General features: G+C 34.7%; 1 protein-coding gene and 2 pseudogenes across 2 annotated transcripts; 1 reads left to right on the top strand and 2 right to left on the bottom strand.

The window, feature by feature from the left end:
- Positions 1 to 178: 178 nt before the first annotated feature.
- Positions 179 to 6,679, top strand: LOC148585159 (protein NRT1/ PTR FAMILY 5.10-like; annotated as a pseudogene).
- Positions 6,680 to 8,049: 1,370 nt separating this feature from the next.
- On the bottom strand, positions 8,050 to 11,497 carry LOC132165800 (cucumisin-like; annotated as a pseudogene). Its single transcript, XR_015912633.1, has 10 exons — positions 11,366 to 11,497; positions 11,172 to 11,260; positions 10,779 to 10,873; positions 10,429 to 10,672; positions 9,829 to 10,339; positions 9,555 to 9,658; positions 9,127 to 9,345; positions 8,935 to 9,046; positions 8,631 to 8,844; positions 8,050 to 8,537 (listed from the first exon to the last, which is right to left on the bottom strand). The product of XR_015912633.1 is annotated as a cucumisin-like (transcript).
- Positions 11,498 to 16,420: 4,923 nt separating this feature from the next.
- On the bottom strand, positions 16,421 to 20,306 carry LOC132166956 (cucumisin-like). Its single transcript, XM_088517237.1, has 9 exons — positions 20,212 to 20,306; positions 19,340 to 19,431; positions 19,015 to 19,258; positions 18,253 to 18,766; positions 18,019 to 18,122; positions 17,651 to 17,869; positions 17,454 to 17,565; positions 17,153 to 17,366; positions 16,421 to 17,062 (listed from the first exon to the last, which is right to left on the bottom strand). Exons 1-9 carry the CDS (start codon positions 20,304 to 20,306, stop codon positions 16,533 to 16,535), a joined length of 2,124 nt encoding a protein of 707 aa, XP_088373363.1. The 3' UTR covers positions 16,421 to 16,532.
- Positions 20,307 to 24,467: the final 4,161 nt, after the last annotated feature.

Here is a 24,467-nt window from a genome sequence, read left to right as displayed (position 1 = left end):
AAACTATAAACCATTTTTTGAGTTTGACATTTTTTTTTTTTGACATGTCCGCACAAGAGGGAGAAGGGAGATTCGGACTAGTGACATCCGCTTCATTAGGCGTGGTCCTAGCCGATTGAACTACCTCTTGAGGACGAGTTTGACGTTCTTATTCTCAAACCACCAAGGCTTCGAAAGGATGTGTTCAGAAACTGCTGGGACTTCACCGGAACTCACTTGTTCCAGACTGAGTCTCCATCGGGATTTTGCCAGAACCTGGCCAGGACTTCTTCGAGACACCGTCGAAATCTGTCGGGACCCTCTAGGACATGGCTGGAACTTCACCGGTATCCCGCAGAGACTTTGCCAAGATTCGGTCGAGACATCACCGGGACCCTGCTAGTACTCGGTTGAGATATCATTGAGACTTGGTCATGACTTTTTATGCCAAAACAAACGGAGCTAGCCTTAATAATGACACTGACTTCTTTCACTAAGACAACTTCTCTTCTGTGAACAATTTATTTATTTATTTTTATATGTGCTCACAAATATTAAAAAAGTGTCCATGTTAGATGTACAACTAGTTTACAATTTTTTTACGACTTGTGGAGCATGTAGATTAAGGATGTTAAAATATTTTTTTATGGCTAACATGATTCAAATCACATATTAATTGACATATACCAGCAAGTCTTTAGTTTAGATTGCCTAAAAAAAAAGTCACATCTTCAAGTGAAGATAAACTAAAGACTTAATTCAACTCTATCTTATTAATTTTTTATTTAAAAATCTTAGAATTAACACTCAGAAAAGGCCAAGGCCATGGGTGACGGGCCCATGACAGAGCATGGCCAGTTGGCCACTACTAGTACTAGCCTGCCACGCAGCTCACTCTCCAAATTGCCGAGTGGGATGAAAAAAAAAAAAAAAAAAAATTCAGTGTCATCTCAGCCTCCTAGACAACTAAGACAAGAGAAACCAACAAAAAAAATATGAGCCCGGTAACACAAACCACTTGCCAGTGGAATTGATGTATTCATTTAAACCATAAGACAAAATTTAAAATAAGAAAATTTCATATTTAAAAAAATCTGAGAAAATCTAAAAAAAAAAAAAAAAAAACACATAATCGTAGACGAAAGCAACGTAACCCCGTGGAATTGGATGGTTATAATGGTAAGAAAGAAAGCGCGTGAGATGGGGATTATACATTCACACAGCCAAACCCAAAAACCATTCACTTGTCTCCTTTTGTAGGTTTATCACTTCTAAGCCTTGTTTGGTAAAAGGGTTGGAGTTGGCTTAGACACTGTTCATCACAATTTCTCAAAAAATTCAACATCAAAACATTTTAACTTTTCAATTTTTATATCACATCATTCACTTTTTTATTATTATTCAAATAAAAAAATCACTATAAAATAAATTTTTTTCACTTTTTCAATTTTTTATACAAAATATTTTTACTTTTTCACATTAATCTACATCAACTACAGTATCTAAGCCAACCTATTTACGAATGCTATATATATATATATATATATATATATATATATAAAAGACTTGAAAAATAAAGTGTATTAAAATTGTAACAGATTTGATTGATATAAGAAAAAAAATAAAAATATTTTATATAAAAAAAATGAAAAAATAAAATAAAATAAAATTATTTTCTAATAATTTTTTTTATTTAAATAATAATAAAAGTGATTGATATGATATTTAGAATTGATTTTGAGAAAAAATACTAGAGACTTTTTTTCTTCGTCTTGGCAAACACAGCCTTGACCCAACGCCAAATCTGCCGCATCTTCGAGTGATGGAAGGAACCCAAGACTTCAGGAGACCCAGACAAACATGCAACATTGGAAAACGCGGCATTAATGATGATGGATCAATTGGATGTTTTCATTCCACTGTCCCTCGGGCCCACAATCTTGTCCCCAAGTTTACGCCAGAAACATGAAACAACTTTCAAACCTTTAACTTATTATTATTATTATTATTAATATTTTCCATACATGTTCACATGATAAGGAAAAAAGGTGAAAAATTTTAAATTAGTGATTTTTACTTCATGAGGCATAGTTTATTATCGATTGAGTTATTCTTTAGGAACCAAACGTTAACTTATTTTAGAATAAAAAATTTTTTTTTAAAAAAAATTAACTTATTTTGAATCAAACATCTTTTTGTGACATCTTACAACTTTACCAAAATTTAGAGTTTGTTTAGGATTGCGTTTGAGATGCTTAAAAGTGCTTTTAATATTCAAAAAGCCCGTTTGAAGAAAAAAGTGCTTGTTTGATAAAAAGATAAAAAACGCTTTTAAGGGTCTAAAAAGCTTAAAAATGACCAAAACGCATTATACAACCGATGTGGGATAATCCCAACAGTTTTTATATAATGGTTTCATGGTACTGCTTTTATAACCTGCCAATGGCTTCTTGTTGCATGCTTGCGTGAAGGGATGATGTGGAAACCTCGTCCATCTTCCTGTTGCCCATGTACACAATATAAGCCTGCGTGCACAACATTATAGGTCGAAAATGAAGTCTGTTAAATCATCCCACATGAAAAGCTAGAAGGCCAATTTTAGAGAGATTTGGCCCTGAATAAAGTGGGTAATCAGAAGATCGCTTTCCATAAAATGCATTAGAGAGATATCTACCTTTCGGTCATTCTGAGAAACTGAATGAGCAAGAAGGAGAGTGGAGGCGAGACTGATGAGCAGCAGCCATGAAAGACTCAAGCTTTTGATTGCCATTGGATTGTCAGCTATAAACTTGGCGATCTACGGCCCGTATTTTATGCAGTTATCTTCATATATCCATTTTCACAATAAATTTGGACACAAGTAACTGAACAAGGCTTTATGCTAGAAATTAAGCCACGAGATAAGGGTTTTAAAACTGTGGGGTGCGGCTTCCAGATGAAATGATAGTGGACAGGCCACACGTTTCCCTGTGTCTTAAGTTTCTTGAGGGTGGGCCAGAGAAAGAGCTTCCAATAAGTCGTCTTCCCCGGAAAGACGAGGACAGAGGAAAGGAAGTTGCGAACATGTATTTTGGCTGCTTTTGCTTGTTACTAACGATGATGATTTTGACCGTTTTAATTGACAGTGTTCGCTATTATATATTTGGGAAAATTATAATTTATCTCTTTAAAGTTGACAGCGTTTTTCAATTCGAATACTAAAATTTTAATTTTTACAATTCACCTTCCCAAAGTTTCAAATTTTTTTAATTTGACCAATTGTATCCAAAACTTTTCATATTGCTCATAATTTTTATTTATTTTTATTTTTTATAAAAAATTTTTAAAAAAAATTCAGGGTGGCCGTAGCCACCCCTTTGGCCATCTGGTCATTTTTGTAGCCCCAAATTTATTTATTTTTTCATAACAAATAAAAAAATAAAAATAAAAATTATGGGCAATATGAGAATTTTGAGATAATATTGGTCGAATTGAAAAAAATTGGAACTTTGTGGAGGTGGATTGCAAAAATTGAAACTTTAGTGTTCAAATTGAAAAACGTTGTCAACTTTAGGGGGTAAACTGTAATTTTTCTTATATATTTTATTATTTTAAAATTATGTTTCTTACTCAAACCCCTTTCCTTTCCTAACCCAATTGGTTTTCTTCTTATTTTATTTTTTAAAATTGGATTCCCTGCTTTCATTACTCAAAAAAGCTTACTCGTAGCTTACAAATACATACGGGAATATCCTCTACCCACATGTGATCCCCCCCGATGGCTAAAGCTATTCGGCAATATGAGCAACTATGTTAGTTGACCGTTTTACATGACTAAATTCCCAATTCACCTCACAATGTAGTAGAGTTTTGGCATCATTAATCAAATGCCCGTAATTGGTCCAGCACTTACCTTCCTTCCATAGTGCTTGAATAACCTCTAATGAGTCCCCCTCCAGCTTAACGTGTGTGAGCTCCAACTGGCGCCCCATGTCAATGGAACACCATGCTCCTAAAGCTTCCGCCACAGTATGGTCCAAGATACAGGGACGAGTGATACATTTGGCTGCCAGACATGATCACGTACCAACATTTTCCTAACCCAATTCATTTGATTGCTATTTATTTATCAGATTTTATAAGAGAATTTTGGTTAAATTAATGAGTAATGCTACACTTATAATTATAAGAAATGCTAAGTGTTCTCCTAATGTTCTTAAGGTCTTAATGTATATTATTTTATTAAAAAGTAAATTAAAAAAAAAAAGAAAAAAGAAAAAGTAACCCTTATTTCTCTTACCAAATTTTTAGAAAATAATATTCACTTCGAACCATTAGAACATGAGGAGAACACTTAACAATACCCTATAATTATTTTACAACTTACTGATACATGATTAAGGAACATATAGGCACTTGTATAATTCCATTGGATAAACTTTAATCTTGATCAGCTATATGATCGTTTGATCATCAAAGATTTTGTCGTGATTTCAAAATGTTAATGAAATATTAAAAAAAAAAAAAAAAAAGAGAGAAAAAGGACAAACAAAAGGGAATCTCTATCTTATAAAACAATAATTTCTTGTACAAGATAATTAATATCTTTCAAGAGGGCTATTTTTTAACTAGAGCAAACTTTTTAACTGATTTTCGTTGCTTACTTTACGAAATATTGCAGTCTATCAACCATATATTCTCTGCCATGTTATTATCCTAGGATTTGGCTTAATTAGGTGCTAATCATCATATGTCCTATAGTTTTTTCATTGGTCAAGATTTAATTTTACCCTTTTTTCTTTCTCATAAAAAAATTAAATTAAAAATGAACCGTTAAAAACTATAACAAATGTATTGTAGTTTTTTTTTTTTTTTTTTTTTTTTTTTTAAGTGTAGATATGTCATGATTAAAACATTTAACAACAATTTTATTGGTTTGATAAAAAAATTTAAACAGTAATTTTTTATTTTTTGGTTAAAAAAATTATCTGGCGTAAGTTAAATGTAAAAATAATTTTAAGTGTATTATAAGTGTGTTATGTTACAAGTTTTTTTGTTAATGCATTTTTTTTTCTTCTAGAAAGTAAAATGCTTTTGCAAAAAGTGAAAAAATAAAACCAATTTTTTTTGAATAAAAAAACTAGGGTGTGAAAATTTAAAAAAAAAAAAAAAAATCATTTTTTTCTCGAATTTATTGGAGTATTTTTGTCTTATTGAAAAACATTTATGGTCATTTTTGTTTTTTTGCTAGCTTTAGTGGGGATATTGTCAATTTTTTTGTAGTTTAGTTTCAATTGAAAGTTTGGATGGAACATTGTCAATTTGGTAATAATTTGAGAGGGGGGAACGTTTTCCATAAAACCAATCTCTAAATCAACAAGGGCTTGTGAAGTAGAAAAATAAAACGCTAACTTTTATTATTACATCATCTTAATTGTAAGACAACAATCTACTGAAAGAAATGCTATACTCTCTTGTTCTCACACTCTTAGTCAATCCCACTCGCTAACGTAGTTTTTAAAATTATTGTTAATCAAAATCAATAATGATTCATCCCAAAACTAATGACGATTTTAAGGCTTCGTTTGGTAACAGCCTTTGGCCAGACACTGTTTAGTGTATGACCCATTGACCAGTTTTTTCCTCAACATTTGTTATATTTTTTACCATATTGTCCCTCTTTCTGAAATTTTTGCTCAACGTCTCTCCAACCCCTCCCCCCCCCCCCCCCCCCACACACACACGCGTTCCCCCTGCCTAAACACAGATTTTCTCCCCCCCAACCCCCCCTGCGCTAGCCCCTGGGCCGCTGGGACAGTCCACAGCCACGGCCCCCAAGAACGTGAACGTGTGGTCCGAAACGGCGTCGTTGCTTCCGCTTTTGGGTGCATTCGTGGCCAATTCTTTTCTGGGCCGCGCCCCCCCCCCCCCTACGCTAGCCCTTGGGTCACTGGGACAGTCCACAGCCACGGCCGCCGAGAACGTGAACGTGTGGTCTGAAACAGCGTCGTTGCTTCCGCTTTTGGGTGCATTCGTGGCCAATTATTTTCTGGGCCGCTACCGCACTATTGTCATTGCTTCTCTCTCTCTCTCTCTTTCTCTCTCACATTGCTGCTACACAGAAAAATTGAAAATTCCTCAGCTAATCTATCTTTGAATTGAAAAATAGGGACTATTCTTGTTGACTCTGTCGGCTATGCTTCCGTCTCTAAGCACTTCTTTTGACTACTTAGACACCAAAATCGTACTGGGTTCTTCAAATCAGGTCCAAGAAATCCTATTCTTTGTATCTCTGTATATAGTTGCTTTTGGGCAGGGCGGACACATGCCTTGTGTTAAGGCTTTTGGGGCAGATCAGTTTGATGGGCAAGATCCAGACGAGTGCAGATCCAAAAGCTCATTCTTCAATTGGTGGAACTTTGGTGTTGTTGCGGGCGGCACAGTAACAATAATGATGATGAGCTATATACAAGAAAACCTTATCTGGGGTCTAGGATTTGGAATCCCCTGTATTGTGATTGTCTTTGCTTTGGGTGTCTTTTTGCTTGGTACTGGGACATATCGGTATAGTGTCAAAGGGAAGGGGAAAAGCCCATTTGTGAGAATTGGTCGTGTATTTGTTGCTGCACTGAGGAACTGGCGGACCAAACCTTCGACTGTAGCTACTGAAGAGGAAGTTGGTAGAGCCGTCCCGCACCATAGCTTCGAACAATTCAAGTAAGAGAACGATTCAACGACAACGATAAACAAAAAGGAAAAAAGAAATAAAGGCTAATAGTGTAATTTCACATTAGAGGAAAGACTTAAACAGTATCTAGGCTGGGCCATGCCTTTTGCCAAACACCACCTAAAAGTCATGTGAGAGAGTATAACAGTGAAGTTGTAAGAATAGAAATGTGTGTAGCATTACTCATCAACTAAATACCATTTCTCTTTTGAAAAAATTTCCTTTCTAAGGCAACTTCTCTCCTATATGATCTTATGTGATTAGATCATGATTTTTTTGTTGTTGTTGGGGTTTGTGTTATAAATACTAATAAATTGTTCATATTTCTAATAAAATATTGAAAAATATACTTTTATGCTGGCACTCATTTTTCATCCAAGTCAAAACACTTTTTTTTTTTTTTTTTTTTTTCTAAAAAACAATTTTGTTTGAAAATATTTTTGAATGAAAATTACATCGAAACAAAGGAACCTAAAGTATAAAAAGACTTGTTATTTAGTGCACTGCAATGCATTGCAGAACTTCAGCAAATGCTCAAATTACAACTATTTTCCTCAATGTTTTGCCACTGCTTTCATATGCATATTTCTTCAAAGCCTTTGCTCCAATTACGTAATACATGTAGAATAGAATGTGCATGGATCATGCAACTGACACTACAATGGGGCTCCCCACTCGGAAGGTACTAGGGGTGTCAACCCGGTCCGGTTTCCCGGTTTTTGGCCTAAAACCGGAACCGGAACCGGGGTACCCCGGTTCTCAATTTTGAGAAACCGGAACCGGAACCGGGACCCCGGTTAACCGGGGTCCCGGTTACCGGCCGGTTCCGGTATTACCCGGTCCGGTAACCGGTTTTTTTTTTAAATTGATTTTTGGGCTTATTTTAGGTATTGGGCCTAAAATAAGCCAATTTTTTTTTCATAAGTTGGCCCATTTTTAAAAAAATCTATTAGTTTCTTTGTCTAAATTAAAGGGGCTTTGTTGTGATTGTTCCAAATAATTAAAAAATAAACCTTAAAAAGTCCAAAAATCCTAAAAAATCATTATTTTTGCCTATTTGGGCCTTAGAAATAAAAATTTAATTTTTTAAAATACCCTAAACCTAAACCTAAGTGTAAAAAATATTAATATATATAATATATATATTAATATATAAATATTATTAAATAAAATGGAAACCCGGTTCCGGTATTCCCGGTAAAAACCGGGTACCAAAAACCGGTACCGGAACCGGGGTACCCGGTTTTTAGATTTTTCAAACCGGAACCGGAACCGGGACCCCGGTTTCCCGGTTTCCGGTTTCCCGGTTTCCCGGTTTTCCGGTTCCGGTTCCGGTTCCGGTTCCCCGGTAATTTTTGACACCCCTAGAAGGTACCATCATCCCACACTAAAGTAGCAGAGACAACAGAATTCTTTATCGTTCCTTCGATCGTGAGCGCAAACGATAGCTTTTGGCCAAGTGATGTGAATGATAGAACACTAGGGTTCACTTTGATTGTAAGTCCAAGCGGGGTGGTCACAATAGCTTTATACGTAGACATTGGTGATCCAACATTGGTGACGGTCCGATTGAAAACTTGACTAACAGATTCTGAGGGCGGCGTGGATAGGGCAAATGAAGGATAGTTTAGATCGAAGACGCTTCCATTGGTGGCTTCAGAACAAGTATTGTTGTCCCCAGCAAGAATTTGTAATAACTTAGTATTATATCCTTGTCCACACAAAAATCTTACGTAGTCAAGTGCATCAATATCATATATTAAACCTGGATGCACGGCTTGAATAGGATTTACATTGCCTGCACCGTATGCAAATTCAGCTTCTGGGTTCTTTCCAGCACTCATGGGGGTAGCTGCAAATAATCCATCAAATTAGAGTGAGTTTATCGTGGTTATGGTACTCGGCACTAAATAATCAAGATTGGGGAACTAGATATAGCTATTACCAGTAGTCAAAAGAGCCGACTTGATAGCAGCAGGGGACCATGTAGGGTGAAAGGATTTGATGTAGGCAGCCACCCCTGAAGCATGTGGGCAAGCCATTGATGTCCCAGACAGTATATTGTATGAAAATGCTCTCTTATCAACATCCACTTCAGAAATTGGGGAAATTGGAGACCAAGCTGCTAGAATGTTAACTCCGGGAGCAGCTAAATCCGGCTACAACAAAATAAAATAAAAAATTCCAATTAATGAGAAAAAGTATGAAAAGGAGGCAAATGTAAATATGATTATTACAAGGTTAATTACCTTGAGAATGTTGGGTGTAGTAGGATTAGGACCCCTTGCTGAGAAGGGGGGAATGTAAGGGGCAAATGTATCTTTACGCTCATTGGTCTTACGAATAGTCGCAGTTGGTCCCCTGTCATAGATATTCATAATTAAGCCTAGTATATATGTTTCATGAACTTCTTTATGGTGTAATTTATTTTAGATTTATACCTTGTCGTATTTACATATATGGAAACACTGCGAGCATCGTTCGAGCGAAGGGAAGATGCGGGCAAGGGAAAAGAGTAAGCAACAACATCAGTGAGTCAGCCTTGATACAAAGTGCCAACTGCACCGGCTGAGAGTGGCCCTGTCCCTTCACCTAAGCCATCGCAAAGAACAATTTTACCTTTCACCAAATTTTGGTCCAGCGTATCTTGGTAGCAAAACCTATGTCGTAATAATAAGTTCCAATAAGTTCAACTTTAACTATTATTTTTGAGTGCTGACAAGGATACTATAGTTTTTACTTGTTGTTTGATAGTTTTGCGCAAACACAAGCAAGAGGTTAAACATATTCCGTTTGACTACGGGTACACATCAAACTAAATATTTTGAAACAAGGAATTATGTTGGGTTTTTGTTGATTTTGTCGTTACCTGGATGAGAGCCCCGAAGAACCTTGTGTGGTGTTTGGTGCATCACCGCCATATATTATTGGATAAGTTTCGTTCTTGAGGTCAAATGTATTAATTGAAAGTCCCTACACATGCAGGAGCAAATGGTTTTTCCAAATTAGTTTCAAGTGTTAATTCTAGGCACGTGTACTATTAATAATTCCACATGATTAAGCTAGCAAATGGTTGGATAAATTGCACAGAATATTTGGATGCATAGCAGAGGACCAAAACAGGGGATGGACTTTATAAATACCTCATAGATCTTGTTGTTACCCAATTGGACCTCAGTAACGAACGTTCGATCTATAGCGCTTGCAGCCACAGAGAGAGACCATGGCGAAAAGTTTGTGAGGGTTGCCCGACCTGGACCCCCGTTACCAATAGAAGTTGATGCCAAGATTCCATTTCTCATAGCATGAAACGCACCAATGGAAATTGAATCGGTAAAATAGTTCCCACTAAGTCCACCGATGGAAATAGATATTATGTCCACGCCATCAGCGATGGCGTCATCAAATGCTGCAAGAATGTCAGCATCAAAACAGCCATCGGACCAACATACTTTGTAAACAGCAATGCGAGCGCATGGAACCGCTCCTCGTGCTGTTCCCAAGCCAATGCCCTGCACGCTTGCCATGTCAACCACGCTCCCACCTGCTATTGATGCAGTATGCGTCCCATGGCCATCTGAGTCTCTTGGAGATTTTATATCAGTTTCGTCAAAATCTCCAGAGCTACGGTAATATTGTGCTCCAATGATTTTACTGCATAAATTGTGTTACAAGTTACAAACATTCATTAGTTTTGAGCCTTTCTACATGTGTGTGTTTGCGCATTTAGTGAACATACATACTTGTTGCAAGTAAAATTGGTAGAGGCTCGGCAGGTGCCCTTCCATTTTGTAGGTGGTGGACAAAAACCTTCGTCATCAAAGCTATCAGACTCCGGCCAAATTCCACTATCAATAACTCCAATAATGATGTCGCTTTCAATGGCTGTTCTTTGAACTTCCTGCGAAAATTTGAGAAAGTCCCACGATCTTGTTGTTTGAAGCATTTTCTTTTCATTAGGAAATACGGACACTACGCCGTTCATTCCTAAACATTCATTGTCACAACATCAATATGTCGCAATTGATGTAGAAAGCATGGGAAAATTCCAAGAATCCCCACCATTGGTGGGGGAGAGATTTTGTTCACTGACCAGCCATTTTTTGGGCTTCTTGTTCCGTTAATTCCACTGCAAATCCATTGAAACTTTTGCGGTAGCTATAGAGCAATGATTCTGGTCCAACATTGCTGAATGCAGGTATATAAATATGTTGGAGGTCAAACAGAAAAACATTACAGAAGGAATATGATTTGGAAAAAGAAAAGTTTTGAAGTCGAGTGACATAATGGTCTACTTATAGAGCAAACAAAGTTAAAAAAAAGAAAAAAAAGAAAAAAAAAGGAAAACCCAATTTAATTAGGATCTTGAAAGAAATAGTTTACTTATGATGAACTGATGAACAATTCGAAAAGCACACATAACAGGAAATTCAAGCATCAGATGACAAGTTTGTATATAATGGCTTCATTGTACTGCATTTATAACCTGCCAATGGCTTCTTGTAACATGCTTGTGTGAAGGGATAATGTGGAAACCTCGTCCATCTTCCTGTTGCCCATGTACACAATATAAGCCTGCGTGCACAACATTATAGGTAGAAAATGATGTCTGTTAAATCAGAAGATTGCTTTCGATAAAATGCAATAGACATTAGCTATAGAGTATAGAGAGATATCTACCTTTCGGTCATTCTGAGAAACTGAATGAGCAACAAGGAGAGTGGAGGCGAGACTGATGAGCAGCAGCCATGAAAGACTCAAGCTTTTGCTTGCCATTGGAGTGTCAGCTATAAACTTGGCGATCTATCGCGCGTATTTTATGCGGTTATATATCTTCGTATAAGGACCTGAAATGGTTCTTATATAATAAGTTCTTTCCGGAAAAAGCTCTAAATATTTCACATTTTAATTTCATTTCTCATATAAATTAAATTCCGCCGTGGACTGAGTTCAACCGAATGAGATAAGTTTTGTAAGGCCAATGATTAAAGAGGAAAGTCTCCATAAAGACAAAATCAATGCCCGGCCAGTACCCCGTGTTTTTTTTTTTGTTTTTTGTTTTAGTTGCAAAGGGCAAGTGGGAGGCTTCTTTGTGGAATTTGAACCTATGTCTTAATACCTACGAACTACTTTAAAAATTCTTCTACGCCATTAAACCACCACCTTAATAATCCATTATATGATTTAAAAATGACACAGACTTCCTTACTAAGAGAACGTCTCTTATATATATATATATATATATATATAAAAGGTTGTTACATGAAAATTCACTAACAATTCCACTCTTTTACCCTTCTCTATTTATTTACGGTTCATGAGTAAATAAAATTCAAGTTTTTGTTCAAGTTTTTAAGTTCATTTTCTCATAAAATTCAAAGTCCACATAAATTATGAATTCCACAGCCTAGGGACGACCTAAGGTCAATCAAATTGGTAGAATTTTGGAGACGATTATTAGAGTGGAAAATTCTCCATGAAGTCCATGACTCCATATCAAGGTTGAAATATTAGTTTTAAAAGCTGATTTCCTTTTAGTGCGGTTTGTTTCGGCATAAATTTATTTTTTATTTTTTATTTTTTAGTGTTTGGTGCGATGAAAAATAATAGTCAACAAAAAACATTTTTTGATTTGACCAAAAAACTTCTTTAATTTTTGCTAAATAATTTCTATTTTTAGAAACTATAAAACCATTTTTTGAGTTTGACATTTTTTTTTTTTTGACATGTCCGCACAAGAGGGAGAAGGGAGATTCGGACTAGTGACCTCCGCTTCATTAGGTGTGGTCCTAGCCGATTGGACTACCTCTTGATGACGAGTTTGACGCTCTTATTCTCAAACCACCAAGGCTTCGAAAGGACGTGTTCAGAAACTGCTGGGACTTCACCGAACTTCGTCGAGACATTGTCGAAATCTGTCGGGACCCTCTAGGACATGGCTGGAACTTCACTGGTATCCCGCAGAGACTTTGCCAAGATTCGGTCGAGACATCACCGGGACCATGCTAATACTCGGTTGAGATATCATTGAGACTTGGTCATAACTTTTTATGCCAAAACAAACGGAGCTAGCCTTAATAATGACACTGACTTCTTTCACTAAGACAACTTCTCTTCGGTGAACAATTTATTTATTTATTTTTATATGTGCTCACAAATATTAAAAAAGTGTCCATGTTAGATGTACAACTAGTTTATAATTTTTTTACGGCTTGTGGAGCATGTAGATTAAGGATGTTAAAATATTTTTTAATGGCTAACATCATTCAAATCACATATTAATTGACACATACCAGCAAGTCTTTAGTTTAGATTGCCTAAAAAAAATAGTCACATCTTCAAGTGAAGATAAACTAAAGACTTAATTCAACTCTATCTTATTAATTTTTTATTTAAAAATCTTAGAATTAACACTCAGAAAAGGCCAAGGCCATGGGTGACGGGCCCATGACAGAGCATGGCCAGTTGGCCACTACTAGTACTAGCCTGCCACGCAGCTCACTCTACAAATTGCCGAGTGGGATGAAAAAAAATAAAAAATAAATTCAGTGTCATCTCAACCTCCTAGACAACTAAGACAAGAGAAACCAACAAAAAAAAATATGAGCCCGGTAACACAAACCACTTGCCAGTGGAATTGATGTATTCATTTAAACCATAAGACAAAATTTAAAATATGAAAATTTCATATTTAAAAAAATCTGAGAAAATCTAAAGAAAAAAAAACACATAATCGTAGATGAAAGCAACGCAACCCGGTGGAATTGGATGGTTATAATCGTAAGAAAGAAAGCGCGTGAGATGGGGACTTTACATTCACACAGCCAAACCCAAATTCACATGTCTACAACTTCACATGTCTCCTTTTGTAGGTCTATCACTTCTAATGTCAGGCTTTGTTTTTTTAGCAATTATATATATATATATATATATATATATATATATATAATATCATGCTTTGTTAATAAAAATGATTAATGTGATATAAAAATTTAGAATGTTATAATTAATTTTAAGAAAAATAGTAAAGATTTTTTTTTTAATTTTGGTCTCGGCAAACACAGCCTTGACCAAACGCCAAATCTGCCGCATCTTCGAGTGATAGAAGGAACCCAAGACTTCAGGATACCCAGACGCACATGCAACACTGGAAAAAGCGGCATTAATGATGATGAATCAATTGGATGTTTCATTCCACTGTCTCTCGGCGCCTCGGACCCACAATCTTGTCCCCAAGTTTACGCCAGAAACGTGAAACAACTTTCAAACCTTTAATAAGAAGCGAGAGAAAATTTAAATTAGTGATTTCAGTTTTATGAAGCGTAATTTATTGTCGATTGAGTTACCCTTTAAAAACCAAAAGTTAACTTATTTTAGAAAAAAAAAAAAAAAAAAAGTTAACTTATTTTGAATCAGACATCTTGTTGTGACAACTTACAACTTTACCAAAATTTAGAACCTGTTTAAGATTGTGTTTGAGGGGCTTAAAAATGCTTTTAATACTAAAAAACACCGTTTGAAGAAAAAAGTATTCATTTGGTAAAAAAATTAAAAACACTGTTAAGGGTCTAAAAAAACCTAAAAATAGCCAAAACCCACTTTTGATAAAAGCTTAAAAATGAAGATTTTGCCTAAAAGCTCTTTTTGACTTAAAAGCTCTATTTCTCAAACACAATCTTAAATAAACTCTTAATCTACAAAGTCATAAAAGCAAAATTTAAGATTCGAATCAACTCTTTTCTGGGGCAGGTGAAGAGTGTTATATGTGGCATAGAATTGGCCGTCACAGCATACTAAACATGTTATCCAACTAAAACTCTAGAAAGGGTTGAAATTGGGTGAACTGATTAGTGATTCTTTACTAGAGTTAGAACATCAGGGAAAAATGCATTTTATCCTCTTAAAGTTTGACATCTTTTTAAATTTGAATCCCAATATTTAAAAATTTTCAATAGACTCTCATAAAGTTTTAAAAATTTGCTATTCGAACCATCCGTTAGTTAATGTCGTTTATAAGAAGACAAAAAGTCTACCACGTGACACTCACGTGAGTTTTTTTTGTTTCTCTTCCCAAATTGCCCGTAAAAAATATATATTAAGAAGAAAAAAAAAAAAACACTTGGCCCTTTGACATTGGGGGTGGCCAGCCATTTGGCCTAATTGGGGGTGCCACCCCCACGGCCTATGGGGGTGGCTGAGAGCCAATTGAGGGTGGCTCGGCCCAATTTTTTTAAAAATATTTATTTATTTATTTTTTAGGAGTAATTTGGGGAGAATAAAACCAAAAAACTCACGTGAGTGTCACGTGGTAGACTTTTTGTCTTCTAAGACGACATTAACTAACAGATGGTTCGAATTGCAAATTTTTAAAATTTTATGAGGGTACAATGCAAATTTTTAAACATTAGGGTTTAAATTAGAAAAAAAAAATGTCAAACTTTAGGAGAGTAAATTGCATTTTCCCCGCATCTTAAATATTTTGACCTAAGTTTAAATAAATGGTTTTGAAGATAATCATTTCCAAACTTCTTTTATTACCTCCCAAATCAAAGAAAAATTGTCAAAATTTAAGACACTAATGGACAAACTTGGCTTCAAAAAAGAAAATGAGTCTTTTTTACAAAGGACTAGATCTGTTTGGCTGTTCACTAAATAAAAGTGAAAAAAAAAAAAAAAATCATTGCTCTAATATTCTATAGACTTGTTTTCATTGACTTCATTTTGTCACGGTCTACACCCATACTATTTGAGTCCCTCACTTTTTTTATTGGGTCCCCCAATTTAAAATTAAGACCTTCAACTTTTTTGCATTGACTTCACTTTTCCGAGTCAGCATACATGGTCACCGTTAGGACAGCTGGCCACGTTATTGCATTGAAACATATATTTTTCTTATTTTTTTCTCATCTTATTTTACAAATTAAACATATCATTCATTAAATTTATAGACTCACATAGATCCCATGTACACAAATTCTATGGTAGATTAATCATCCATTCACTATGAAGATGGTTACAAAATGGTTGAAAAATAAATGAATTCTATTGTTTCTTTACTTTTTTAGAGTAATGTTGAGAACCATTTTTTTATTCTCTTAAATTTGATGTGGCTTTTAAAATCATCATTAAATTTAAGATGATCCCTATTGAATTTTGATCTAAATATAATTTTAAAAACCATATTAAGTATGAGATGATAAAAAAATGATCCAAAATATTACTTAGTTTTTTAATAGCGTGTTTCTCGCATACTTTTTTAATAGCTTAAAAAGGCATGTATCGTTTTTAGAAAAACCTTCTTTACTTGTACGGATAATGGTATTTGTTTTGAGTTTTGGTTTGCAAATAACTCAAAGTCCAGTTCAAGATTGGGCTTACGCAAATCCAACTGAAATAAAAACCCAGGCCTTGTATCATCCGGCCCCAAATTCGATGTGCCCAGTCCAATCTAATCCTAAAGGTAAATGTTGGAAATTATTGCAAGCTGGAGTCAAGGCATAGTGCATTCATCTTGGTTTGTAATCAAAATGAACAACATTGGGCTTTAAGACTCTGGTCGAAGGTCTTCTTCTGCTGCTCTGATCGATGACATTCATTCATTCGATCAACTAATGATAACAAGTTAGAAGGAAAACTAAGCAAAATATAGCATTAAATTAGAAAGGTTCAAATTACAGTGCAGTGTAGAACTGGAGCAAAGGCTCAAATTACAACCATTTTCAGTCCTCCGTACGTCTTCCACCACTACTTTATTCTAATCTTACATGCATATTCCTTCAAAACTTTAGCTTTCAATCCTTTGATTATTATTTACGTAATGCATATATGTAGCAGAGAATGTCGTGCATCAATAATTATTAAGAGCTACAACAATGGGGCTCCTCACTTGGAATGTTCCATCATCCCACACTAATGAAGCAGAGACAATGACTTTATCTGTCGTTCCTTCAATCGTGAGCGCAAACGATAGCTTTTGTCCAAGAGATGTGAATGCTAGAACACTAGGCTTCACTTTGATTCTAAGTCCAGTTGGGGTACCAGTCACAATAGCTCTATACGTAGATGTCGGTGATCCAACATTTGTGACAGTCCGATGATAAACTTGACTAAAAGATTTGGAGGACAACAAGAATATAGCAAAAGAAGGATAGTTTAGATTAAAGACAGTTCCTTTAGTGGCTCCAGAACAGCTACTATTGTCCCCAGCAACAAGATGTAATAAATTGGTATTATATCCTTCACTGCACAAAAATTTTATGTAGTCAAGTGCATCAATATCATATATTAAACCAGGATGTGGAGCTTTAAGAGGGTTTATATTGCCTGCGCCATATGCATATTCAGCCTCGGGGTTCTTTTTAGCACTCATTGGAACTGCTGTAAGTAATACACCAAATGGAGTGACTTAGTCGTACATGTAATAAATTATCAAAACCGAGGATTATACACCATATATATAGACATTACCAGTAGTCATAAGAGCCGACTTGATAGCGGCAGGTGACCATGTGGGGTGGAAGGATTTGATGTAGGCAGCCGCCCCTGTAGCATGTGGGCAAGCCATTGACGTCCCCGAGATTATATTATATGGTAGCAATCTCTTATCACCTTTAACTTGTGAAATTGGGGAAATTAGAGACCATGCGGCTAGAATGTGAACTCCTGGAGCAGCTAAATCCGGCTACAATAAAAAAAAAAAAAAAAATAAATTAAAAAAGGCTGAATGAGATAAGTGATACAAGAGCGCAAATGTAAACAAAATTAATACCTTGAGAATGTTAGGTGTAATTGAACTTGGGCCCCTTGATGAGAATGACACAATGTAAGGGGCAAATTTATCTTTACCCTCCTTACTTTTTTGAATAGTCGCAGTTGCACCCCTGTAAATTGCATATGTGCGTCCTTTAGGATTATTAGGTTTTACGAACTTGTTTTATTGTCTAAGTTATTTTAGATTAATAATACCTTGTCGAATTTATGTATGAGAACACTTTGCTACCATCCTCCAAGCGAAGGTAAGATGCAGGCAAGGGAGAAGGTCGAGCAACATCTTGATTGGCTTGGCCTTGCATCACAGTACCCACAGCACCAGCTACGAATGCCCCTTCCCCACTCGTTCGGGTATCGCAAAGTACAATTTTACCCTTCACCAAAGCTTGGTCCAGTGAATTATTAAAGCAATACCTGTATTTTTTTTTTTTTTTTATAGCAATAATTAAGTTCCATTTTAAGTATGACGCTGGAATGTGCCTACAATTGGTACTCCTATTCTTGAAAAAACAAGAAATATGAAGTATTAATTATTGAATACATAAATTTCATTTTGTAGTTACCCGGAATCGGAACTCTGAAAACCTTTTTTAGTGTTTGGTGCATCTCCACCATAAATTATTGGATACTGTTTATTGTTGAGGTCAAATGTATTAATTGAAATTCCCTACACACACGTGGAGTAAAGAAATTCTTCAAATTAAATAGAATTTATAGATACAAATAAATTGGAGTAAATGAAGAAGATATTCATAATCATATATAGCAGGAGTCAGGACCGTATAGTTTTTAGTTACCTCATAGATCTTCTTGTTACCCAATTGGACCTGAGTGAAGAACTTTCGATCTATAGTGCTTGCAGCCACAGAGAGAGACCATGGCGCAAAGTTTGTGATGGTTGATAGATATGGACCGTCGTTACCAGCAGACATTGATGTCAATATTCCATTTCGCATAGCATGAAAGGCACCAATGGCATTTACATCTTGAAAGTACTTGAGGGGTTCGTGTCCACCAACGGAAAAAGATATGATGTCAACGCCATCAGCAATGGCATCGTCAAATGCAGCAAGAATGTCGGCATCATAACAGCCATCGATCCAACATATTTTGTAGACAGCAATACGTGCTGATGGAACTCCTCCTCGTGCTGTTCCCAACCCATACCCGAGTAGGCTTGCCCCGCTAACTAAATTCCCAGCTGCTGTTGACGCCGTGTGTGTCCCGTGGCCTTTTAAATCTCTAGGAGATTTGACGTTTTCTTCGTCAAAATCTCCACTGCTACGGTAATATCGTGCTCCTATGATTTTACTGCATAAGCGTAGCCACATTTGTTAGTTGTTATTTTTTACTCTCTGTGTCTGTTTTTGCACATGTGATCGTGCAGTTAGGAAAAACATCGAATCAAAGTTTAATAGTGCTGTATCACAAATTTAATTGTAATTTTAGAACTTACATCAATTTTTGAGGAAACAAAGAAACATGAAAAATAAATAAATAAATAAGTCTAGCATTACTCAAACAATAGGCCAGGGTTGTAATGATATATATAGATATACTTGTTGCAAGTGAAATTGATGGAGGCTTGGCAGGTGCCCCTCCATTTGGTAGGTGGTGGACCAAATCCTTTGTCACTAAAGCTTTCTGACTCCGGCCAAATTCCAGTGTCAAGCATTCCTATAATTATGTCGCTTTCAATAGGTCTTCTATGAACTTTTTGCGGAAAGCCAAGAAAGTCCCATGACCTTGTTGTATGAAGCTTTTTTTGTTCGCTAGGGAACACGGATGCTACGCCTTCCATTCCTGCATTCATTAATATTGTTACAACTTACAACTTTTGTTGTAGATATAGAAAACAGGGGGGGAGAGATTAGATTCATCGACCAGCTATTTTTTGAGCTTCTTGCTCGGTCAGTTCCGCTGCAAATCCACTGAAACTCCTCGAGTAGCTATGGATTAGATATTTCGGTCCAACACTGTCAAAATTCAGGCATATACATTTTTTATTGTGATATAATCTATAAAAACATGACAGATTGTTAAGTCTTCATTTATACCAAAAATTTAAGCGGATAAAAAAAAGATAAATTTAATTAACTAATCCATACTTTAACATATATTTAAATTTAAATCAATCGTTCTCACAAGCAGATCATGTAAGACAACTGGTAAAAGAGACATCAAGAGGGCCAATTTTTTTTCATTTCACTCGCCACTCAACCCTACTAGCCTAACCTTAACACTAACAACGTCTAATACAACCATCGCCGGAAATCCAAGGAGCCAAAAATCATAGAAAGAATTTAGCGTTTAGATGTCTATTTGCCGCATGTCCTACATCTTTCTAAAAACATTTAGAAATATAATTTCGGAGTGGCTTTTATAAAAATATAATAATAATTAAAAAAATAAAAAAATTGTATAAACTACATTTTTATCATACAATTATTTTACAATGTTGACGTGGCAATCATAACTGACTTATACAGGTTATACATTATTCTTTCAACTATCTCATTTTGCAAATCCAATGAATTCACCATTGAATGATGGACTTATGTGAGCCCCACACAAATTTAATGATGGATTTACCTATTTATTATAGGGAGATGGGTGAAATATAGGAGTAATAATGAGACTGTTATATAATAAAAATATAGTTTATGTTATTAGTCTGGAAAGAAATTCAAGCAATATCAGCTATCATTTTAACAAGTTTCTATTAATGGTTCCAATGTACTGCATGCTTTTATAACCTGCCAATGACATCTTGTAGCATGCTTGTGTGAAGGGATGATGTGGAAACCTCATCCATCTTCCTGTTGCCCATGTACACAATATAAGCCTGCATTCACAATATCATATCTATAAATTGTTCCGCATGATCAAACAAAGCGAACTTTATAGATATATATTAACCGATAAATAAGTGGATATATATATATATATGAGCTCTCAGCTATATACATAGAGATAGAGATACTTGCCTTTCGGTAATTCTGAGAAGTTGAGTGACCGACATGCAGAGTGAAGGCGAGGCAGAAGAGGAGAAGCCAAGAAAAAGTACTACTAGTGGAGGTTTTGCTTGCCATTGAAGGGTCAGCTATAAACTTCGGTACTGTGTCTGTTGTATATATATAGATATAGATATGTTCACGTATATGGGCTAGAAAGTTATCCCACAAAAAAAAAAAAAAAAGAAAAAAAAGAAAAAAAAAAAAAAGAAAAAAGAAAAGGGTTCTTCGACATAAAAAATGCTCCACATATATTAATTATTGTATCCGTCCTCTTCCTCCAAGCGACAGGCAAATCACCTGAGGCCAAGCAACTAAATTTAGATAAGTTTTGGAAGGCGAAGATGAACGCGGAAAAGTCTACAAGAAGAATATAAGGTACTTAGTTTAAGAAGCTAATTTCCAACTTTGATAATGACACAAGCTGCCACTATAAGACAGCTTGTTTGATGTGATCAGATTAAATTAGTTAGAGATAAGCTTTGGAAGGCGAAGATGAACACGGAAAAGTCTACAAGAAAAATAGGTACTTAATTAGTTTAAGAAGCTAATTTCCAACTTTGTTTGATGTGTTCAGATCAAATTAATTAGAGATCCCACTCCTTCTATTCAAATTGTTTTCTGAATTTTGTTCACTTAATTAGCATCTTCAGCTGGATATTTTCATGACTAATCCTCTCTCCACGGCTCGTTTTGCCTTGATCATTAGAAGAAGCTCAAAGTCATGTCGTAATTACCATTGACCTTATTAAGGGGGCGTGTATTCAAGGATATTCCATCTCATGATGATGATCCAAACCAAACGACTTTAAATATAGATCAACCATCGATAAGGACACAGATAAAGCTACGTACTCCACCGAATAGATGAGGATCATATTATCTACGTTCATATGTAACTTTTTAAACTTCAATCTATATATACTTAGGAGCAGTAGCCATGAAAGACTAAAGCTTTTGCTTGTCCCATTAGTGTGTCAGCTATAAACTTGGCGATCAATCGCACTTATTTTATGCAGTACTTTCGTATAAGTACCAGAAGGTTCTTATACAAAGTTATATATATATATATATATATATATATATATATATATATATATATATTAAAGAAAAGTTCTTACACGAAAAAGCGCTAAATATTCAACATTTTAATTTCATTTTCTCAAAGAAATTACTCCAACAAGAAAGACGACTCGTGAACTGAGGTCAACCAAACGCGATAAGTTTTGTAAGGCAATGACAAAAAGACTTTTATAAGCTATTTTATAATTTAAAAATAAATTTAATTTTATTTAGTAGACTACTATATGATTATATACAGTTGATGATGTGATCGACAATAAAAATTAATCTTTAAATCAACAAAGGCTTGTAAAGAAAAAAATATTAAAGTCTAACTTTTACTATCACATCGATCATCTCAATTGTAAGATTGCAATCTACTAAGAGAAATGCTACATATTCTCGCTCTCATACTTCCTAATCACATTTTCCCTTATATGACTTTTAGAATCATCGTTAATCAAAATTCAATAATGATTCGTCCCAAATTTAATAATAATTTTAAAAACCATGTCAGAAAGTGTAAGAGTAAGAGTGTACAGCATTACTTCTCTACTAAATACCTTTTTTTTTTTTTTTTTTGAAGTCATACTATTTCTCTGTTGATATGGCACATAGTTTCCTTACTAAGGGCATGTTTGAGGGTGCGTTTGAGGGTCCGAAAAGTGCGTGTAATACTCAAAAAGTTTGTTTGAAAAAAAAAGTATCTATTTGGTAAAAAAAAAAATTGAAAACGCTTTTAAGGGTCTAAAAAGCCCAACAAATAGCTGAAAAGTGCCTTCTGACTTAAAAGCTCTATTTTTCAAACACAATTCTAAACATACTCTTAGACAGCTTATCTCTTGTATATCTTATCTAATCATATCACTTTTTCTTTTTTTCTTTTTTGTGATTTTTGTTATAAATATTAATAAAATTGTTCACATTTCTAATAAAATATTGAGAAAAATATATTTTTCAACTATCACTAATTTTTCGTACGAGCTAAACACAAACACATATTAAAAAAAAAAACAAAAAAAATCTTTTTTTTTTTTTTTTTTTATATTTGTTGATGTGAGGCCAAACAACTAAATTGAGATAAGCTTTGGAAGGCGAAGACGAACGCGGAAAAGTCTACAAGAAGAATAGGAACTTAGTTTAAGAAGCAAATTTCCTACTTTGATAATGACACAAGCTGGCGCTATAAGACAGCTTGTGTGATGCGACCAGATCAAATTAACTAGGGATCCCACTCCTTCTATTCAAATTGTTTTCTGAATTTTGTTCACTTAATTAATTAGCATCTTCAGCAGGATATTTTCATGACTAACCCTCTCTCCACGGCTCGTTTTGCCTTCATTAGAAGAAGCTCAAAGTGATGTCGTAATTACCATTGACCTTAAGGGGGCGTGTATACAAGTATATTCCATCTCATGATGATGATCCAAACCAAACGACTTTAAATATAGATCAACCATCGATAAGGGTAAATATAAAGCTACGTACTCCACCGAATAGATGAGGATCATATTATCTACATTCATATGTAAATGTTTAAACTTCAAAATATATATATATGTATATATATATATATACTGAGGAGCAGCAGCCATGAAAGACTAAAGCTTTTGCTTGCCCCATTGGAGTGTCAGCTATAAACTTGGCGATCAATCGCACTTATTTTATGCAGTACTTTCATAGAAGTACCAGAAAAGGTTCTTATACAAAGTTATATATATATATATATATATATATATATATATATATATATATATATATATATATTAAAGAAAAGAAGTTTTTACATTTTAATTTCATTTTCTCAAATAAATTGCTCCAAGAAGAAAGACGACTCGTGGACTGAGGTCAACCAAATGCGTAAGGCAATGATCAATGGGGAAAAGTCTACTAAAAGACGTTTATAACCTATTTTATAATTTAAAAATAAATTTAATTTTATTTAGTAGACTACTATATGATTGTATACAATTGATGATGTGGCAGTAAAAATTAATCTTTAAATTAGCAAAGGCTTGTAAAGAAGAAAAATTAAAGTCTAACTTTTACTATCACATTTGATTTTTTTATTTGAATAATAATAAAAGTGATTGACGTGATATTTAAAATTAATTTTGAAAAAAATAGTAGAGATTTTTTTTTTTTTTTTTCTTCGTCTTGGCAAACACAGCCTTGAACCAACGCCAAATCTGGCGCATCTTCGAGTGATAGAAGGAACCCAGACAAACATGCAACACTGGGAAAAGCGGCATTAATGATGATGGATCAAGTGGATGTTTTCATTCCACTGTCTCTCGGGCCCACAATCTTGTCCCCAAGTTTACGCTAGAAACATGAAACAACTTTCAAGCCTTTAACTTATTATTATTATTATTATTTTACAAGTCTACGTAAGGGAAAAGTGAGAAAAAAATTTAAATTAGTGATCTCTGTTTTATGTGACGTAATTTACTTTTGATTGAGTTATTCTTTGAAAACTAGAAGCTAACTTATTTTAGAAAAAAAAAAGAAAAAAAAGTTACCTTAGTTTGAATCAGACATCTTATTGGGACAACTTACAACTTTACCAAAATTTAGAACATGTTTGGAATTGCATTTGAGGGGGTTAAAAGTACTTTTAATACTCAAAAAGTCCGTTTGAAGAAAAAAATACTCATTTGGTAAAAAAATTAAAAACATTGTTAAGGGTCTAAAAAACTTAAAAATGGCTCAAACGCACTTTTGGCAAAAGCTTAAAAATGAAGCTTTGCCCAAAAGCTTTTTTTTTTTTTACTTAAAAGCTCTATTTCTAAAACATAATTTTAAACAAACTCTTAGTCTACAAAGTCATAAAAGCAAAATTTAAGGTTCGAATCAACTCTTTTATGGGGTAGGTGAAGAGTGTTATATGTGGCATAGAATTGGCTGTCACAACATACTAAACATGTTATCCGACT

This window comes from Corylus avellana, chromosome 6, assembly GCF_965113065.1.
Source record: "Corylus avellana chromosome 6, dhCorAvel1.hap1.2, whole genome shotgun sequence".
Lineage (NCBI taxonomy): Eukaryota > Viridiplantae > Streptophyta > Magnoliopsida > Fagales > Betulaceae > Corylus > Corylus avellana.
This window is presented reverse-complemented; position numbering and strand designations above follow the sequence as displayed.